This window comes from Lygodium microphyllum, chromosome 7, assembly GCF_053477565.2.
Source record: "Lygodium microphyllum isolate KBCC chromosome 7, Lygodium_microphyllum_v1.1.10, whole genome shotgun sequence".
NCBI classification, from domain to species: domain Eukaryota; kingdom Viridiplantae; phylum Streptophyta; class Polypodiopsida; order Schizaeales; family Lygodiaceae; genus Lygodium; species Lygodium microphyllum.
This window is the reverse complement of record NC_141141.1, coordinates 9,476,681-9,495,341: the sequence shown is the minus strand read 5'-3', so window position 1 is coordinate 9,495,341 and position 18,661 is coordinate 9,476,681. Positions and strand designations below refer to the sequence as shown.

The 18,661-nt window shown below is 47.0% G+C and overlaps 1 protein-coding gene across 3 annotated transcripts in view; it reads right to left on the bottom strand.

Annotated features, from left to right (window-relative positions):
• Nucleotides 1-18,661, bottom strand: part of LOC148033166 (DNA-directed RNA polymerase 1B, mitochondrial-like) — a 48,331-nt gene that overhangs the window by 18,131 nt on the left and 11,539 nt on the right. For all 3 annotated transcript variants that reach the window (XM_087681040.1, XM_087681041.1, XM_087681039.1), the window contains 3 exons: nucleotides 2,380-2,796; nucleotides 2,195-2,245; nucleotides 2,032-2,102 (listed from right to left, as the gene is read on the bottom strand). In XM_087681040.1, the coding sequence (XP_087537166.1) occupies nucleotides 2,032-2,102; nucleotides 2,195-2,245; nucleotides 2,380-2,796 (539 nt within the window). The remainder of the gene's footprint in view (nucleotides 1-2,031; nucleotides 2,103-2,194; nucleotides 2,246-2,379; nucleotides 2,797-18,661) is intronic.

Sequence of the window (18,661 nt, the reverse complement as noted above, 5' to 3'; positions counted from 1 at the left end):
TGAGACAAACATATACATAGATTTTCCTCTTCAATTCAGTTTAGAATCTAGACTCCAATATATTTGTTTTTGAGTGTGTGTAGGTGTACAAGTAGTTGTATATACGTGTATACTTGTGGGCTTGATGTCAATAGTGATGATTTGAATTTGTGTGTGTGTGCATGTGTGATGTGTGAAAGAGAAGGCTAATAGGAGTTTCCCCTCCTATGTTGTTGGGGAAATGTTCCTCCCAATTGTTAAACTAATAATTCATTATCACTTAATAAGCTCTTAATTACAGCCCCAAAACTCAAAATTACCAAACTTTTATTCAAAAGAAATGCAGTCTTGGAAAGTGTGTATGTCCCATAAACCAAACCCTAATTTGGGAGAACCCATCCATCTATAAATAGACAAGCTGCCCATCACTCAGCCCTATCTTGTTTTGCAGATTCTTGGCACCCTTCTCTGCTGTCCACACCCTGTCTTCTAGAGGATATCACAGTTCGAGCTATTCTCTACCAGCTGGCACATGCATCCAATCCTCCTCATATTGCTAGTGACTACTGATCAGCCTCCATCCATCTACTGGCTAGCTGCATTTTGCTGCTCTCCACTTTCTCCAGCCAATTTACACTGTTCAGTACCCTATCTGGGATAATTCGGCTGCGTTTACTGCTGTGGGAACCTAATCAGCCTGTTTTTGACACTCAAAAGCAGTCGCCTACTGCTGATGTCATCATTGACTACTGCGCTTACTGGTCTGCCCTGCAGAACAGCCTGCCATGTCATCATCTACTGCTGCATTTTAGTGCTGCAGCTGTCATCTGCTCCTTCCAGACAAAATTCCCTTGTTTGCTGCCCATTTGTCCCTAATCCAGCTCCAATCTGCTGTATTTGCTGCTGCCAGACATGTTCAGGATCCATCAAAGTACTACACAATCTCATGCTCATACTCTTTGCCCCAATCCTAGAGACATAGGAGTTTGGGGGTCAATATTTCACATTTACAAAGTGTGTTTGCTGCATTGAGCATTATATTTATTCAGCATTCATTCATTCATTCATATTCTTCAATGTTCATTCTCTCTAAGTTACCCTAACCCTACTTGTGTTCCATATCAGTTTGTGCTTTGTCATATGATTGTGTTTGTTATCTATAGATGAGTATTTCTTTACAGTTGTCTCCCTAGGTGCTGGAAACATTTCCATGGTCATTGCCCCCCACCCAAAATCTTCTGCCCCCCCCAAAACGCCTTTCAAGATTTTCCAAAACTATTTCCCTGTTTCCCACCTATATAGGGGTCATTTCTCATAACTATGAACAGAGGTCCATCCTATGGACATCATAATACACAAGGGAGCCATGTCTATCTCATTTCGGGTCAGCTCTTTAGCAAAATTTTCAGAATCAACGTGGCATTTTCCTTGAAAAAAAACAACTTTGGTTCCACGTCATGCTTGGTGCCATTCCCTCCCAAGTAAATTGCGACTTTTTCTCAACTGCTGTATAGGTCCTGGCAATTTCAGCGACAATAATGCCTTCAGCCTTCATTGACTGGTCATGAAAGTAAAGTGCATTCCGCCTTTTGGTGCCAAGATAACCTGCTAAACCTATTTCTAAGGTCCAAATACATGGCCATTGGTATACTAAACCTCTCAACTGAAGGTTGTTTGAGAGCCATCATCTTGGCCTGTCCCATTTCCCTATCAAACCTATCATAAGGACAGTTGAATATGGTTCAGCTTTGACCCTGATTAATACAGTAGATTATGCAGATGAAACCAGATTAAGTTTCTGCCATGAAAACATTACTCAGTGCAATGCAGATACAACCAGATTATGTTTCTACCATGAAAACATTGCTCACTGCAATGCACCAAAAAAGGGAGGAATATATAAGAAATTTACACAAGCAGGCCTTGCAAAAGGATAAGAGGCTATGAGAGAGAGTGTATGACATAGCAGTGTTAACTGGTTTGAACCAGCCTACTAGAAACATTTGAACAGCTATCAAGCTTTCTCTGCAATAGGACATTTTCGATCCTCACCGAGATGCTATCTCAGAATAAACATCAGCCGGCTTATCTTGCAGAGTCAAATTCACAGATTCAGCTCCCAGCTGTAAAACAGTAGCCCAACACCTGATTTACAGACATATCAACTGCATGACAAATGAGACTTGAAAAATGATTGTGGAGCTTTTGTACTTACAACATCCCTTCCAAGTGCAGCATAATGCTGCAGCCCATTGCAAGAGCCATCCTACAAACAACAAAAACAGACATGGGCTTTGGTAATTACAGAAACCATGTAAAAAGTATGCTTTGGTGCTCAACTACACCCTTAGATAAGAATTATTTAAATCATTTAAATCATGCAAAAGGGAAAGCAGCAACCTGATGAACTGGCAAATGCGAGATAAAACTATCAGGGTTTGCACATGCTAATGCATCTGAAATCTCCATGCAAGTTGCAAGACATTGGAATGGATCTTCGGCTTCCAGCCACCACCGCTGACCATTGAGAGGGCTTCTAGCAGAATCCAATATGTTATCCAGATTTTGATCCACGAACTCAGCCCGCTTACTGAATGATAGCTTATCAATACCATTTCCATAAACATTAGCTAAATGAACCTTCAGCCATTGTAACCCTGTGCACCCCAAAGGACGACCTTCTGCAAACTGTAACAACCCACGGCACATATCTGATCCAAGGTGATTCAAATGGGGATGCATTGGGTATGCACGACCACGAAAATCTATATTGTGAGGATAATAGAAGCACTCCTCCTCCTTCATCTTACGAGCTATCTGAAATGAACATAAACAGAGTTTCAGCGCCTCTCTCTCTCTCTCTCTCTCTCTCTCTCTCTCTCTCTCTCTCATATAAACATCAATACAGTTACTAGTTAGCTGTTTTCATGTCATTTTTGTTGTTCTTTTCGAGCTGAGACAACATGGTCACATGTACTCCCTTATTTGCCTCATAGGCCATCCTGGCTTTTCTGAGACATGCCCCCAAAGAAGCAAAAACAGAATTTAATGAACTGGAAACACACATGGAGAAGGAAATAGCAAAGAAGGCTCGCAATGATGTAGCAGAAATTCCAAACGGATCACGATGGTGAGGAAAACCCCACCAAATCATAATCACCAGGGATGGGGGACAGGGGATGTGATGAGGATAATTATATATTTTCTACATATAATTGAGATATTTTATAATGAAACTAGACAAATATGATATTGGAGGATACTCCATCTGATGTATGACATAATGATCCTCCTAGGAATGTCCCTACTAAGCATGCTCTCCTTGCTGCTCTTGCTCGTACTCTTGTTGTTTCTCCCATACCACGAATGGATCTGCAGGTGCAATCACACTCTTTCCCAACATGCGCAAATTGGCATTCACAAATACCAAGTCATATATGAATAGGAGCTCCATAGCTACTCCAAACAAGAGGAGCTCATAGCAGAACTCAATATACAAATAGCCAATGCGTGCAACTCAAGCCCCTCGGATCCATAGTCCTCCCACCATAAGGCAGGCCCAACTCTATGCCTATTATCCTATGCATCCTCACTACCATATATGCCACGACAAGATCTGTACCTTACAAGATTCTCTGATTTTACATCTCTTGTTTAAGTCAAGCACCATCTTCCTCAAGACTCTCATCCAACCAACAACAATCTCATTCTCCCTATTCTAACAACACTCTTGAAACTTGGGATCCAACACAAACATAACTGCACACAAAGGAGAATAATAATTATTCCACCGTGTAACGCATAATGTGTGTAACTCCTCACACCTCTGTGCCATCTCCCAATCCTCATCATCATCATCAAAAGGAAAGAAAGTATGTAGCTTCTTAATTATTCTGTCCATAGCCGCGTAGACTTTCCCAATGCATGACTGCATACTATCCACAAGTCTCAACAAAAGCATCACTGCTGCACCATGGCATCAATCTGGCGCACATCATCCTAAAACGAGGCATCTTCTACATATTCAACACATTTCATCCATGCAACAGTGGAGGACAAGCATTTGGGCAATACTCATCACCAATGAAGATCTGTCTCAAAGCAGCAATGCATGTGCTTAGGCAACCAAGTATGAAAAAATAAGAAGCAAAGAGTGTTTCTAAGTACTTCGAGAGAATCTTCTTGGATCTCTAGTGAAACTCAACACACATGAACAAGTGGTTCAACACAAATGTCACCATAGCATTTGCTTCCTCAATCGTAGGCTCGATCCAATCCAACTTGCCAATGTCTTTTAGGAGATTATTCAAGCAATGTGACATGCAAAAAGGCATTGTAATGTGTGGATATGCCTATTAAACAATATCACATGTAGCCCTATTTGCGGGCTCTCCATCCACAACAAGTCTTGTGACCAAATTAGGGCCAACCATCTCAATACTACTTATCCACTCAATTGCCATTACATCCACTGACTTGCCAGTTTTAGTGGTATCATGAGAGTTTATGAAATACATCTCACCACATGAATATACAACCATACCATGAATAGATCACCTTCGAATGTCTAACCACCCATCTGCAATCAAAGTCACCCCATTTGATTGCCATAAACTTCTAGTGTTTTCAGCTGCAATCTCTGCCGCATGTCTCTCCTTCTCTAAAAGAGTAGTGTGCTAAGATTCGAAGGACGGTGGAACATAGGAGGGTCCTACTTCTCCAACCTTTTTTACACATGTTTTCTAAGTACTCTGACCTTGCTGCATTAAATGCAATGTGATCATGATAGAAAAACATGGCAACTACCATGTCCGCATCCTCCTTTTTTCTGGCATCCATATGTGCATCAAGAGTGATCTGCCTAATGCGTGTCACAGTAGGTGCTACAAGAGTCGTAGAGCCAAGCGTCTCAAAAGCACCACCACCTATGTTGCTAGTGGTGTGAGCTGCAATGGATGATGGCCTACCTGAACCTAGTTCGCTAGAAGTAGCAGTAGTAGTTGATGCTCTCCTCTATGAAAAATGGCATCTTGCTCAACAGCCTTTTGCTGAAGAAACCACTTCTTCTATTGGCTAACATTCTCACAAAAGAGTACCTAATGGCTTGACTCTCTCAAGAAATAGGCCCTTACATTGTTTGCCCCGCCCGTGCTTTCATAGCCACAAAAAGGACATTTCCAATGTCGTGAGCCACCCCCCAATGTTGGCCTTTCAACCGCAGCCTCACACCACCATGATCAATCATCGGATCTCCTACCCTTGCCACCGGTACAAGGGGCAAGTGCTCAAGAAGATGTTGCCAAGGGGACATGTGAACATGATGCCATGGCTTGCAAGTTGCTGGTCACTGCAGTGACTCGCTGTCAACAACTGAGTACACACTCATTACTGCACTGGTGACTGAGAGGACTCTGGAGTCTGAGTACTAAGTAGTGAGTACAGTGTACAATGTACAGACTCTGTAATGCTGCCTGCACACTATCACAGACTCACAGTCGATAGTCTGAATAGTAAGTACACACTCTGTAGGCTGTAATGCTGCCTGCAGACTGTCACAGACTCACAGTAGTAAGTTGTGAGTGCAAAGTTCGCTGACTCAGCACTGAACTATGAACAATGAAGTCTGATCCCTGAACGTTGAAGGCTGAAGCTGAGGCAGAGAACTGTAACCTGTTCAACTATGACCTCAGACCTGTCACACTGCGTGGCTCACTGACTGGCAACAGCAGTCTGGATAGAGCTGAGAGGACTGACTCCCGAGGGACTTGTCACATAGAACTCTGCAAAGTTCAAACAGCAAAGGCTACAGTTATAATATGTTCAAATTTTACTTTTTAAGTTTTATGTTACTATTTTAAATTCTGATTTCATAACTTGTAAGTTGTTACTGTGCAACAGTCAACCCGTTACTGTGCAGGGCACAGGCAGCACGGTATCTTACATTTTTCAATTTATTATTTAAACTTCTCACTTGATTATTAATAGTCCTAGAACACCTGGATGCTGGATGCTTTTCACAGGAGACGTCACACACTGACAACCGACTGCTGCAGACAGCTTGACCAGTGACGTCGACCAACCACTGCAGGGGTGAACTGTGGTGCATGCAGCAGAAGGGACAGTCACGACAGCAGCACTGATGCACGTGATGAGAACCAGGTCATAGGACCAAGCCTCAAGGTATGGGCAACACAAAACATGGTGAAAGTGATGGGTTACAAAGGGCCTTCAAGACCAAATATCACAGTGATAGTACTCTGGATAAGCACAAGGCGCAGCTCATTGCAAAGGGCTTCGCATAACAGCCAAGGGTGGATTTCCATGACATCTTTGCATCTACAACTCGGATGGCTAACATTAGGGTCATTCTTGTCTTAGCCAGTCATAGGAGAGGGCCAGTTTATCAGCTTGATGCGAAGTCTACCTTCTTCAATGGTGATTTTAAAGGAGGAGATCTATGTTGAGCAGACTCCTAGCTTTTCCTCATCAAATGGATAGGTGTACAAGTTAAAGAAGGCCCTTAACGGCCACAAACAAGCTCCACGTGCTTGGAATGAGAAGAAAGACTCATTCCTCCAAGGAAAATTGGGGTATCACCGTTCATCTTCCTATCCCCAATTGTATGCCCATACCTCAATTGGAGGACATACCTTGTTCGTGCTTTATGTGGATGATCTTATTTTGACAGGCGACCATGCCCAGAAGATCAAGGAGACTAAGGCGGCACCACACCAAGCATTCGAGATGACGGATATGTGCCTTCTTCATTTCTTTTTAGGCCATGAGATTTACTAGACTTTGAGGGGTATTTTCATCTCCCAACAACAATATTTGCAAGAACTTTTGGCCACATTTCAGATGGAGGGATGTAAGGCCATTTCTACTCCTATGGATCTAAATTGGAAGGCTACAGCCCATGCAAATTCTCGGATAGCGGATGCTACCCAGTATAAGTAGTAGATTGGGTCCTTGATTTGGTCTTCACACTCCGATTGATTTGTGCTATTCTGTAGGTCTATTGGCCGGGTTCATGAGCGAACCCAAGATGGTACATTGGCAAGCTGCTATGCAGATTTTGCCATTCCTAAGGGGAACCCCCAATCTTGGTATTCATTATCCAATAGGTACTTGAGATTCACCTTTGGTTCTTATAGGCTGGATAGATTTAGATTGGGCCAAAGATGTTGACCATCGGAGGTCAATGACAAGATATTGTTTTACTTTGAGTGCATGTGTTATCTCATGGAATAGCAAGAAGCAGCCCATTGTTGCCCTTTCTTCCATTGAGGCAGAGTATCGAGCAACGTCTTCTCCCACATGTGAGACGGTATGGCTTCAAAGGTTACTAGGAGAGCTTGGCTATCCTCAGACAGGTCCTATGACACTTCATTGAGACAATGAGAGTTGCATTGCTTTGGCATGAAACCCAATGTTTCATGCTAGGTTGAAGCATTTCGAGATTCAATACCATTTCATTCGAGAGGAGATCTTGGATGAGACCATTGATGTGGTTTACTGTAAGATGGAGGATAATCTTGCAAATTTGATTAACAAGTCGCTTTCTCAGCTTCTTCTCTAACAACACTCCATATCTCTAAGCCTTATGCTGCATCCAAGATCTAAGAGGGGGTGTTAGAGATTAGTCATCCCTTGGACTAGCATTTCTTAGGTTACCATTGATGCAGTCAATTCTCTCGAAGGTACTCTCGGAGGGCATTATTCATTACTCCTATCAATTTAGGCATTATTTCCAACAATTGTCAATATCCAAACAAGCTTCATGGGGAGGACAATGCCACACAGGCAAGTCGTATTTATTGCAGCTGTTTAGTCGGCCATTTTTGGTGGCTTATGACCAAATTTGGCAAGTCAACCAAATTTGGCTGCAATCGACCAAATTTGACTAGCCAATGTGCCATATTTCTCCCTTCTTTTTTTGGCTATTTATAGCCTACTTTCAACCTACCCTCTTTAGTTCATCTTTGCAAGGATTAGTGAAAGAGATCCAACACAAGAGATACACCAACAACCCCTGGATTGGCTATTTATAGCCTACTTTCAACCTACCCACTTTAGTTCATCTTTGCAAGGATTAGTGAAAGAGATCCAACACAAGAGATACACCAACAACCCTTGGACTGGCATTTCTCAGGTTACCATTGGTGCAATTAGTTCTCTTGGAGATACTCTCAGCCGGCATTATCCATTATTCCTCTTAGTTTGGGTATTATTTCCAGCAATTGTCAACATCTAAGCATGTTTCATGGGTAGGACAGTGCCAAAGGCAGGTCGTATTTATTGCAGCTATTCAATCGGCCATTTTTGGTGGCTTATGACCAGATTTGGCAGGTCAACCAAATTTGCCTGCAATCGGCTAGATCTAGCTAGCCGATGTGCCATATTTCTCCCTTCTTTTTCTAGCTATTTTTAGCCCACTTTCAGCCTACCCTCTTTAGCTCATCTTTGCAATGATTGGTGGAAGAGATCTAGCTCAAGGAGATACACCGACAGCCCTTGTATATCTGCCCTCTTCATTTCAGCAGTCATTCGCTGCATATTTCTGCGTTCTTCTATCTCTTTTCTTTCTCACTTTCTCCGGTGTTCATTTTCTTTCAGACTTGTCCATGCGCTTCCGCATTTGCTTCGCTCTGACAGTATACCCAAGCAATGTGTGATCAAGCCACCACCAAGGTGCCTTGCAAAGATACTAATGTCCATGTCAATCATGCCAATCCCAGATCATAGAGAATAGAAATAGCTAAATCTCAATGTCTATCATAAACTAACACCGCAAAAAGCACTATCATGACCATGGATTCCCCACCTTAGTTGTCGTTGTTCCAACCAAATGGAAGAGGAGAAGGTCTTGGGAGACAAAAGGAAACTCTTGAAATAATATACCGAAGTCACTTCTGCACAAATCAAGCTTTCATCACTGCACTCCAAGTTAGATAGTCACGACCTTTAAGCTTGTCATCAGTGTTGCAACATGGAGGACCCATTAGATGATATGCAAAGAAGATAAATAGGGGTTTTTAAGAGAGAGTACCTAGGGTACTTAAATGCTAATAAGCACGATACCAAGAGTTCAGCAGTTCAAGCAAGAGAGAACAGTTCAGATAGAAGATAAGAGAGAGGAACTGAATGTGAAGTGAGTATAGTGCATAGAGGCACAACCACCACCATGTGTGAACCTTCCCTTTAGTGTTGAAATTGGGCTGAAAATGCAGAGGAGTTAAGCACAAGCACTCACTTGTGAAGAAAAGTGAAATCGGCTGCAAAGAAGATGAAAATGCCAGTCATACATGATAAATAATGGCTGGGCAGATCAAAATATAGGCTGCAGCAGTAAAAACACAGAATTTAGCACTAAAAACGCAAAGAAATCAGGTTGTCCAGCAGCCGAAACTACTTCCCAGGTGCCAGATGAAGCGCCCAGGTCAGCCAGATAAGGACAGCAGCAAAACACAAAATTTGATGCAGTCAGTAAGAGCAATCAGACATGAAATAGAAGTTGGAAACAGAGAAGAGCACCAAAACCAAGACATTTCGGCTCCCATACTAAGTCAGAATGATGTGGAGAAATGGAAGCAAAAAAAAAAAAAAACACAAAGAACTAAATGAAAGAACGAGAACACATGAACTCAAAGATAATGGAACCCATATACCAAGGTGTTAGCCTGCCCTATTTCATTCTCAGTCTATCATCTCCTGGTTGTGAGCTCCGGTCAGAGTCTGGCAGGAGACAGAGGAGCTCTGTCAGTTTATGTGTTGCTGTTTTTTGTGTGCATTCCCTTCTCGGGTGGCAGTCAGCCTTTATTGGCTGCTTTTTGTGCCAGTCGGCCAGATTAGGGCCAGTTGGCCAGCTTTTGGGCCAATCGGCCAGCTTTTGGGCTGGGGGGCTATTTATAGCAGTCCCCCCCATCAGTCCTATATTCTGTCTTTCAGGTTCAGCACAGTCTCTCTCCTCTCCCACCCCAGCATCGGTTCTGCCCTTGTCTCCAGCCTGATCTGGTGCCCTCACTGACGCTTCGAGCTGCGTGCAGGGACTGATCAGTCCATTTCACAGTATTCAGCATCCATTTCAGCCAGTGCAGATCTTCTTCCTTCATTCTCTGCTTTCTCTCTGTCTCTCCTCCGTGTTCGTGTTTTCTTCTTCCGTTGCGCACTCTCACATGGTATCAGAGCCAAAGGAGAGTACACGGAGCTGAGATCTACGCGGGAGAACACCCACAACCTTGTGTTTGCTGGTCAACACGTCTCCAACAGCTGAGGCGTCACCTTCTGCACCATCTCCTTGATCAAGGCGGCCTGCTTTGGTGTCAACCTACTAGCATTTGCTGCTAAAATTTGCGTTTTCAGCCTGGGCGGCCCTCCTCTAGCTGGGTGGCACTCCACCAAGCTGCGTTTTCAGCTTCTGTGGCTGCGTTCAACCTCTGGCGGCACTCCTCCAAGCTGGCGACCTCATTTCTACTTGCGTTTTGAGGCAGGAGGTTGTTCTTTTGTGGTGATTGCATCGTTAGCACTTGCATTTGACATCATCCTTGCGTTCTGTGCAAGGCGGCCAGCTCAGGAGCTTCTGGTGTTTGTGTTTCGGCACCGGCAACCTTCCCTTGTTGTGTTTTGGTGTTTGCAGATATCAAAGATGTCTAACCAGTTTTCAGGCTTTGACGACTCAGAGGATGAGCTCCTCTCTCATCATTCCTCTCAGCGGAGACGGGATTATCAGCCGTTTCGACGACGGGAGGAGACTCCTCGCACTCGTCCCTCTTCAGTCCATGCATCTCAGAGGGTCCATCTACCGTGAAGGTTCCATCCGTGAAGACTGCTTCTGATGTCCGGATGCCTTCCTTGATTCCCTCTATACAGGTGCCTATTCTCCCTTCCTTTCCAAAGGAAGATAAGTTGGATGGTTCCAACTACTCCCTCTGGTCGTGCAAGGTGGAGTGCATCCTCGATACATTCGATCTATGGGAGCTTGTTTCTTCACCCATCGACCATCCCCCCGTGGATTCATCAGATGGAGCCTCTATGGACCATGCTGCCTTGTGGGATAGGCTCAACTCTCGAGCCCGTTCCTTTCTTTTTATGAGTCTTCATGACTCGATTCTTGTACATGTTCACAGGTTAAAGACCGCAGCGGAAGTGTGGAAGAAGCTTGCGTCTTTGTATCAGCATAAGACGTTTGCCCACAAGATTTCTTTGGAGAAGAAGTTGCGGATGCTCAGTCTTGATGATTCTTCTTCTATGAAGGAGCACATCACGAAGATGGAGGACATGCGAGCTAGCCTCTCTTGGTCGTGTGATATCGTCCGAGGTTATGGCGATGATTCTCTTGACTCAGCTGCCATCACCCCGATATGATGTCTTCTACACCAGCCTCATCACCTCGAGGACCCGCAAGAAACTCCTATGGGAGGAACTTTCCCCGCTTGTCTTGGAGCATGACGAGTGACTCAGAGAGGTGGGAGCCAGTGGCTCCACCAAGACTTTTACTGCAGGTACAGGTGGCGGCAAGAAGAAGCAGCAGAAGGAGAAGGCCAAGGACAAGGAGGAGGAGGACAAGAAGGATGCGAAGGAGAAGAAGCCCAAGTGCCCACACTATGGGAAGGGCACTCATCCCTGTCAGAGATCATAGCCTGTTTTCAGGCAGGCAGCAGCAGGCAGCAGCTGCACAGTCCAGCTGCACAGTCGGACTGTGCAGCACAGTCCAGCTGCACAGTCGGACTGTGCAGTCGGACTGCCACGTGGCAGTCCGACTGCCTGCAGCTGATTTTTATCAGGCTGCGCCCTATTTTGGCGCCCCATCCTAGGCAGATTTTCGCCTATTTATTGCTGACGTTTTCAGCAGTCTGGCATTCATTCTCTGTCGCAGATTACAGACCGGTGCCGTGCAGATCTCTGTCTCTGTTCGCAGATTTCTGACAGCAGACAGTGCAGACTGCAGCAGACTTCGAGGTGGACAGCAGGTCGCATCGTCGAGGTGGAGACACGCAGTCCAGCGCACTGCGCCCGTGTATATCTTTGTATTCAGCATTCTTTATACAGCAGATCTTCAGTGTACACTGTCTCTTTCTCTCCCTTCTCTCTCTGCGTTCTCTCTCTCTCAGTCCTACGCTTCCGCACCGCTGCACTCTGACATGGTATCAGAGCAGTGTTTGAGGGCTGACTGAGCGCAGAATCAACCTGAAGAGGAGTTTCCATCGCGACACAAATTTGCGTTTTTTGCGTTTAAGGGCAGACAGGAGGGCTGCGCCTTGGAACAAGGCTGAAACGAGTGTGGGCGCACAGGAAAGGAGTACAGGTGGTGGATTTGCTGCTGTTTACTGCTGTTTGTCGCGGAGAAAGTTTGAGTTTTCAACCTAAAAGTGCAGGTTTTGCTTTTTCATCGCCTCCGGCGGGTGAAGGAGCTTCGGGACGCTGAAGAGCCTTAGCAGGCTGAGTCTACTCAGTCAGAGGGGGCTGCTTTTGCGTTTGAGAAGGCATTGCAGGTGAAGATGTCTACAGAGATGGACTTGGAGTTCCAGGCGATTATGGACCGGAAGGTGCCTGTCCTACCGGCTCTTCCTACAGATCAGAAGCTCGACGGCGACAACTACCGCATTTGGCGCGTTATGATGTTGGCCATTCTGGAGTCCTATGATCTGGCGGAGTTGGTACAGGAAGATATTGACCGGCCCTCGGTAAGAGATGAGTCCAAACTCTCTTCCGATGCTCGTGCGGAGTTGGCCAGGGCCCAGTCTCATTGGGACAAACTGAATGCCAGGATTCGATCCTTTCTCTTTCTATCATGCACTACAGCTGTGATCGCTCACATCGAGCACTTGACGGTGGCTCGTGAGATATGGCTGGAGCTTGATCAAATGTACAATCGGATGACCCTGATGAAGAGGGTTTCTTTGGAGGTACAGATGCGGACCTTGTCCGTCAATAAGTCTTCTTCGCTCAGGGAACACATTAACAAGCTAAGGCAGCTACAGATGCAGGTTCAGAATGCGGGGAAGCCGATCTCCTCCGAAGACATGGCGATTACACTCTTGTCCCAGTTGCCGCCACGATTCGGTACATTTTACTCTGCCCTTATTGCTTCAGGGCGAGAGTCTACTCTTCGGTGGGAGGAGTTGGTTCCTATGGTCTTGGACCAAGAGGAACAGTTAAAGGGACAGAATGCTTCCAAGACGGAGGCGTTGACAGGTCAAGCCTCTCAGAAGAAGGGGAAGGACCAAAAGAAGAAGAAGGGGGATAACAAGTCCAAGAAGGACAAGGACAAAGACTCCACATGCCATATTTGTGGAAAGACTGGCCATTGGAAGAAGGATTGCCCTGACAAAGACTCGAAGGACACCAAGAAGAAGGAAACCAAGGATTCTGGAGCGGTGGCTGCACCCTCATCAGCTGCATTTCTACATCTAGTTGTCATTGAGGACGCTTCACCGAATGCTTCTGATGCTGCGATGGCGGCTTCCCAATGTCGAGAGTGGATTATTGATAGTGGTGCCTCACGGCACATGACTCCTTCATCGGATGGTGTTGCCCAGCTGCGACCTTCGCGTGGGCAGGTTCTCATTGGAGACAGCTCTTCAGTTTCTATTGCAGGTCGGGGTAAGATGCAGCTTATTCCGGATGGACGAGGTGGCACCCATACCTCAGAGGTTTTGCATGTACCAAGATTGGGGTACCATCTCCTTTCAGTCCATAAGATTTGCTCCCTTGGTCTTCTGGTGGAGTTTGACAGTTCTACAGTGCGAGTCCTTGATCGTGAATCGAGGAAGGTTCTATCATCTGGATATGAGGAGAACGGCATTTACAAACTGAAGTCTTCCACTGCCCTCTCTACTCTTCTTCTTACCTCACAGTCACAGTCTGAATTATGGCATGCTAGGTTTGGTCACCTAAACTATGACTATCTTCGGAAGGCGTCACGGGGACAGCTTGTTCGAGGGTTGCCGGATATAGTGGTGAGCCAGCAGCCATGTGTCTCCTGCATACGGGGGAAGCAGCATAGAGATGCCATTCCCCATACCGCTTCGCGGCGGTCTACTTCACCGATGGAGTTAGTATCTACGGATCTATGTGGCCCTATGAGGAATGAGTCCCTCCGTGGGAGCTCGTACTTCATGCTGATCGTGGATGACTATAGCAGGATGACATGGGCCTACTTTTTGGCACTAAAATCAGAAGCTTTCTCGCACTTCAAGGATTGGCTTCTCTTTGAGGAGAACCGATCAGGCCGGAAGTTGAAGACCTTGCGATCCGACAAGGGAGGTGAATTTGTCTCTAATGAATTCACTCGGTTTTGTGCAGATAGAGGAATTCACCAGGAGTTTGCCAATACGAATACTCCACAAGAAAATGGTATTCTCGAACGGAAGAACCGCAGTGTGATCGAGATGGCGCGCACCATGATGGAGCACCGACAGACCCCTCAGGTTCTGTGGGCCGAGGCTGTGGCTACTGCAGTCCACATCCTTAACCGATCTCCTACTTCGGCCGTGGAAGGGATGACTCCATTTGAGGCGTATTTTGGATCGAAGCCAGATGTTTCTTACTTTCGGGTCTTTGGGTGTGATGCCTATGTTCACATTCCCAAAGCTCACCGTGACAAATTCGAAGCGGCTTCCCGCAAACAGGTATTTGTTGGCTACAGCTCCCAGTCCCAAGGCTACCGACTCTATGATCCCGTCAAGCGGGATGTATATACTAGCCGTGATGTGCGGTTTGTGGAGGTTCCGGCTTCTTCAACGGGTGAGGAGCATCCCGTTCTTGGAGATCCAGGGGAGAGTTTGGCTCCTTCTACAGTTCCACTGGAGCCTGTGCCGTTTGATTATGATTCTGTTTCTGACACAGAGTCTACTGTTCCACCGGATCCTTCTGAGGAGTTACCACTGGTGGACATTCCAGAGTCTTCTACTGATGGAGAACGACGAGGGGAGGTTCGGCCTCCTCCTCGCTGGGCCCGTGACACACTCCGTGATTCAGGGATCGAGGGGGTTCCTGAGGAGTGGGGACCGCAGGATGGTCCGCGGCGGTCACGGAGGCACCAGGCGCATTCTTCGGAGCTTGTGTGCTCCAATTATTGTTTGATGTCCCGCGTTATGCAGGATCGAGAGCCCACCTCCGTGAAGGAGGCTTTACAGTCCGCACCATGGAAGAAAGCTATGGAAGCTGAGTTGGAGGCTATTGAGAGGAATGGCACTTGGTCACTTGTGCCACGCCCCCCGAAGAAGAAGGTGATTGGAGTCAAGTGGGTCTTCAAGACCAAATATCTCAGTGATGGTACTTTGGATAAGCACAAGGCTCGCCTTGTTGCTAAGGGTTTTGCCCAGCGCCCAGGTATTGACTGTCATGACACCTTTGCCCCTACAGCTCGTATGGCAACCATTAGAGCTGTTCTTGCTTTGGCTGGCCATAGGAAATGGCCTGTTTATCAGCTGGATGTGGAGTCGGCCTTCCTGAATGGTGATTTGAAGGAGGAGATCTACGTTGAGCAGCCTCCTGGCTTTGGTTCTTCAGATGGGAAAGTCTACAGGTTGAAGAAGGCCCTGTATGGTCTCAAGCAGGCCCCGCGAGCTTGGAACGAGAAGATTGATTCGTTCCTTCAGACTCAGTTGGGATATCGGCGGTCCAAGGCCGATCCGCAGCTGTATGTTCACACTTCCGAGGATGGTTGTGTGCTGTTTGTATTATATGTTGATGATTTGATTGTCACAGGTGATGATGCACAGCAGGTCCAGGAGACAAAGTCAGCTTTACATCGGACGTTCGAGATGACGGATTTGGGGCTACTCCATTTCTTTTTAGGACATGAGATTTTTCAGTCTCAGAGGGGGATCTTTCTCTCCCAACAGAGATATGTTCAGGAGCTCTTGGTGTCTTTTGAGATGGAAGATTGTCGGGCCCTCTCTACTCCTATGGATCCGAACTGGAAGGCCACTTCCCACTCAGCTTCTCCTTTGGCGGATGCTTCCCGCTATCGACAGTTGATAGGGTCTTTGATTTGGCTTCTCAACACCAGGGTTGATCTATGTTTTGCTGTTGGGCTCTTGGCAGGGTTCATGAGTGAACCTAAGACGGTGCATTGGCAGGCTGCTCAGAGGATACTTCGGTATCTGAGGGGGACGTCTGATTTGGGGATTCATTACCCCGCAGGGACAGATGGGTCAGATCTTGTACTTGCAGGTTGGAGCGACTCGGATTGGGCCGGTGACGTGGACCACAGGCGGTCTACAACAGGTTACTGCTTTACTTTGGGTGCAGGTGTTATTTCTTGGAGTAGCAAGAAGCAGCCCACGGTAGCCCTTTCGTCTACTGAGGCGGAGTATCGGGCCGCGTCTTCCACCACATGCGAGGTTGTGTGGCTTCGGAGACTGTTGGAGGAGCTTGGGTGCCCCCAGACTCGTCCTACATTGCTGCGATGTGACAATGAGAGTTGCATTGCCTTGGCGAGGAATCCTGTTTTTCATGCCCAGACGAAGCACATTGAGATCCAGTACCACTTCATCCGAGAAAAGCTTTTGGATGAGACCATCACTGTGGAGTATTGCAAGACGGAGGATAATCTTGCGGATTTGTTTACGAAGGCGCTTCCTCAGGCTCTACTTCGGCAACATTCCAGATCCCTCAGGCTTCTGCCCTGTCCAGGCTCTGAGAGGGGGTGTCAGAGATCATAGCCTGTTTTCAGGCAGGCAGCAGCAGGCAGCAGCTGCACAGTCCAGCTGCACAGTCGGACTGTGCAGTCGGACTGCCACGTGGCAGTCCGACTGCCTGCAGCTGATTTTTATCAGGCTGCGCCCTATTTTGGCGCCCCATCCTAGGCAGATTTTCGCCTATTTATTGCTGACGTTTTCAGCAGTCTGGCATTCATTCTCTGTCGCAGATTACAGACCGGTGCCGTGCAGATCTCTGTCTCTGTTCGCAGATTTCTGACAGCAGACAGTGCAGACTGCAGCAGACTTCGAGGTGGACAGCAGGTCGCATCGTCGAGGTGGAGACACGCAGTCCAGCGCACTGCGCCCGTGTATATCTTTGTATTCAGCATTCTTTATACAGCAGATCTTCAGTGTACACTGTCTCTTTCTCTCCCTTCTCTCTCTGCGTTCTCTCTCTCTCAGTCCTACGCTTCCGCACCGCTGCACTCTGACAATCCCGAGGAGAAGTGTTGGCAGAAGTACCCCCATTTGAAGCCCAAGAAGGACTCGAAGGCAGCCCCAGCCACGACAGAGCCTGCGTTTGTGCATGTCTTTGTTGAGGAGGATACAACCCTAGCTTCTACCACTCAGGAGAAGCCTTGGCTCGTGGACTCATATGACCTTTAGACAGGATTGGCTTCAAGATCTTCGTTTCAGAGGGGGCACCATCACCATTGGTGACAATTCTACAGTTCCTGTTCGAGGCGTGGGGACGCTACCTATGTTTTCTGACAGGCGGTCTTCTTCCGCCAAAGTTCTTTATGTACCTGATTTGGGCTTTAACCTCTTGTCTGTGCATGGAATTACTCAGCTAGGTACCCGAGTCATTTTTACACAGGATGCAGTCACAGTGGAGGATGCTTCTACAGGTGATGCTCTTTGGACAGGTACACATGAGGGTGGGCTTTACAAGCTCACAACCTTGGCTGCGAGGGCTTCTCGCGAGCTTGGGCTGCTTTGGCATGCTCGTTATGGTCATTTGAACCTTGATTCTATTCGGCGGGCTTCTCGGCGGAAGATGGTGGAGGGACTTCCAGATTTCCCTCCTCTTCACACTTTGTGCCCTAGCTGCTTGAGGGGCAAGCAGCATTGGCAGCCTCACTCACAGGTTGCTTCTAGAAGGGCTACTTCTCCGCTTGAGTTGGTTCACACCGACCTTTGCGGACCTATGTGCACGGCCTCCCTTGGGAAGGCCAAGTATTTGATGTTGATTGTGCAGTACAAAAGCGAGGCGTACTCCCGTTTCTGCGAGTGGAAGGTGTTTGTGGAGACACAAACAACTTCCAAAGTTCGTGGCGTTCGAGCTGATCACGGTGGCGAGTTTACTTCTCACCTTTTCTCTCAGTTTTGCAGGGATCACGGCATTCGGGTGGAGTATTCCCATCCAAACACACCATCTGAGAATGGTGTGGTGGAGTGTCCAAATCGGACCATGGTGGAGATGGCCCGATCTATGCTAGAGCATAGGAGTCTTCCTCATTTCCTTTGGGGTGAGGCGGTGGCTACAGCAGTGCATATTCGCAACCGCTCTCCGACTTCGGCGTTACAGGACATGACTCCCTTTGAGACTTTCTTTGGGAGGAAGCCTTCCGTGTCCCACTTTCGCATCTTTGGATGTGATGCTTTTGTCCATGTGGCCAAGACGAAGAGGAAGACGAAGCTTGACTCTAAGTCACGACAGCTTATCTTCGTGGGCTATAGCACGACCACGAAGGGATATCGGCTCTACGACCCGACGACACGGAAGATTGAGGTGAGCAGGGATGTGATCTTTGATGAGGCTTCGACCTCTGACGATCCGATTGATGGTTCTATTACAGGTGCTTCTTCGACATCGACGGAAAACCCCCCCCCCCCCACCTTCTCTCCCTTCTCTTCCTTCCAGGATACCTCTTAGCACCCCTCTCCTTCATCGACTTCTCCCCCTCCCATTCCTCCTTCTACTTCGGCTTCCCCTCCCCCTTTGGCGGATATGACTCCTTCGAGTTCTTCCA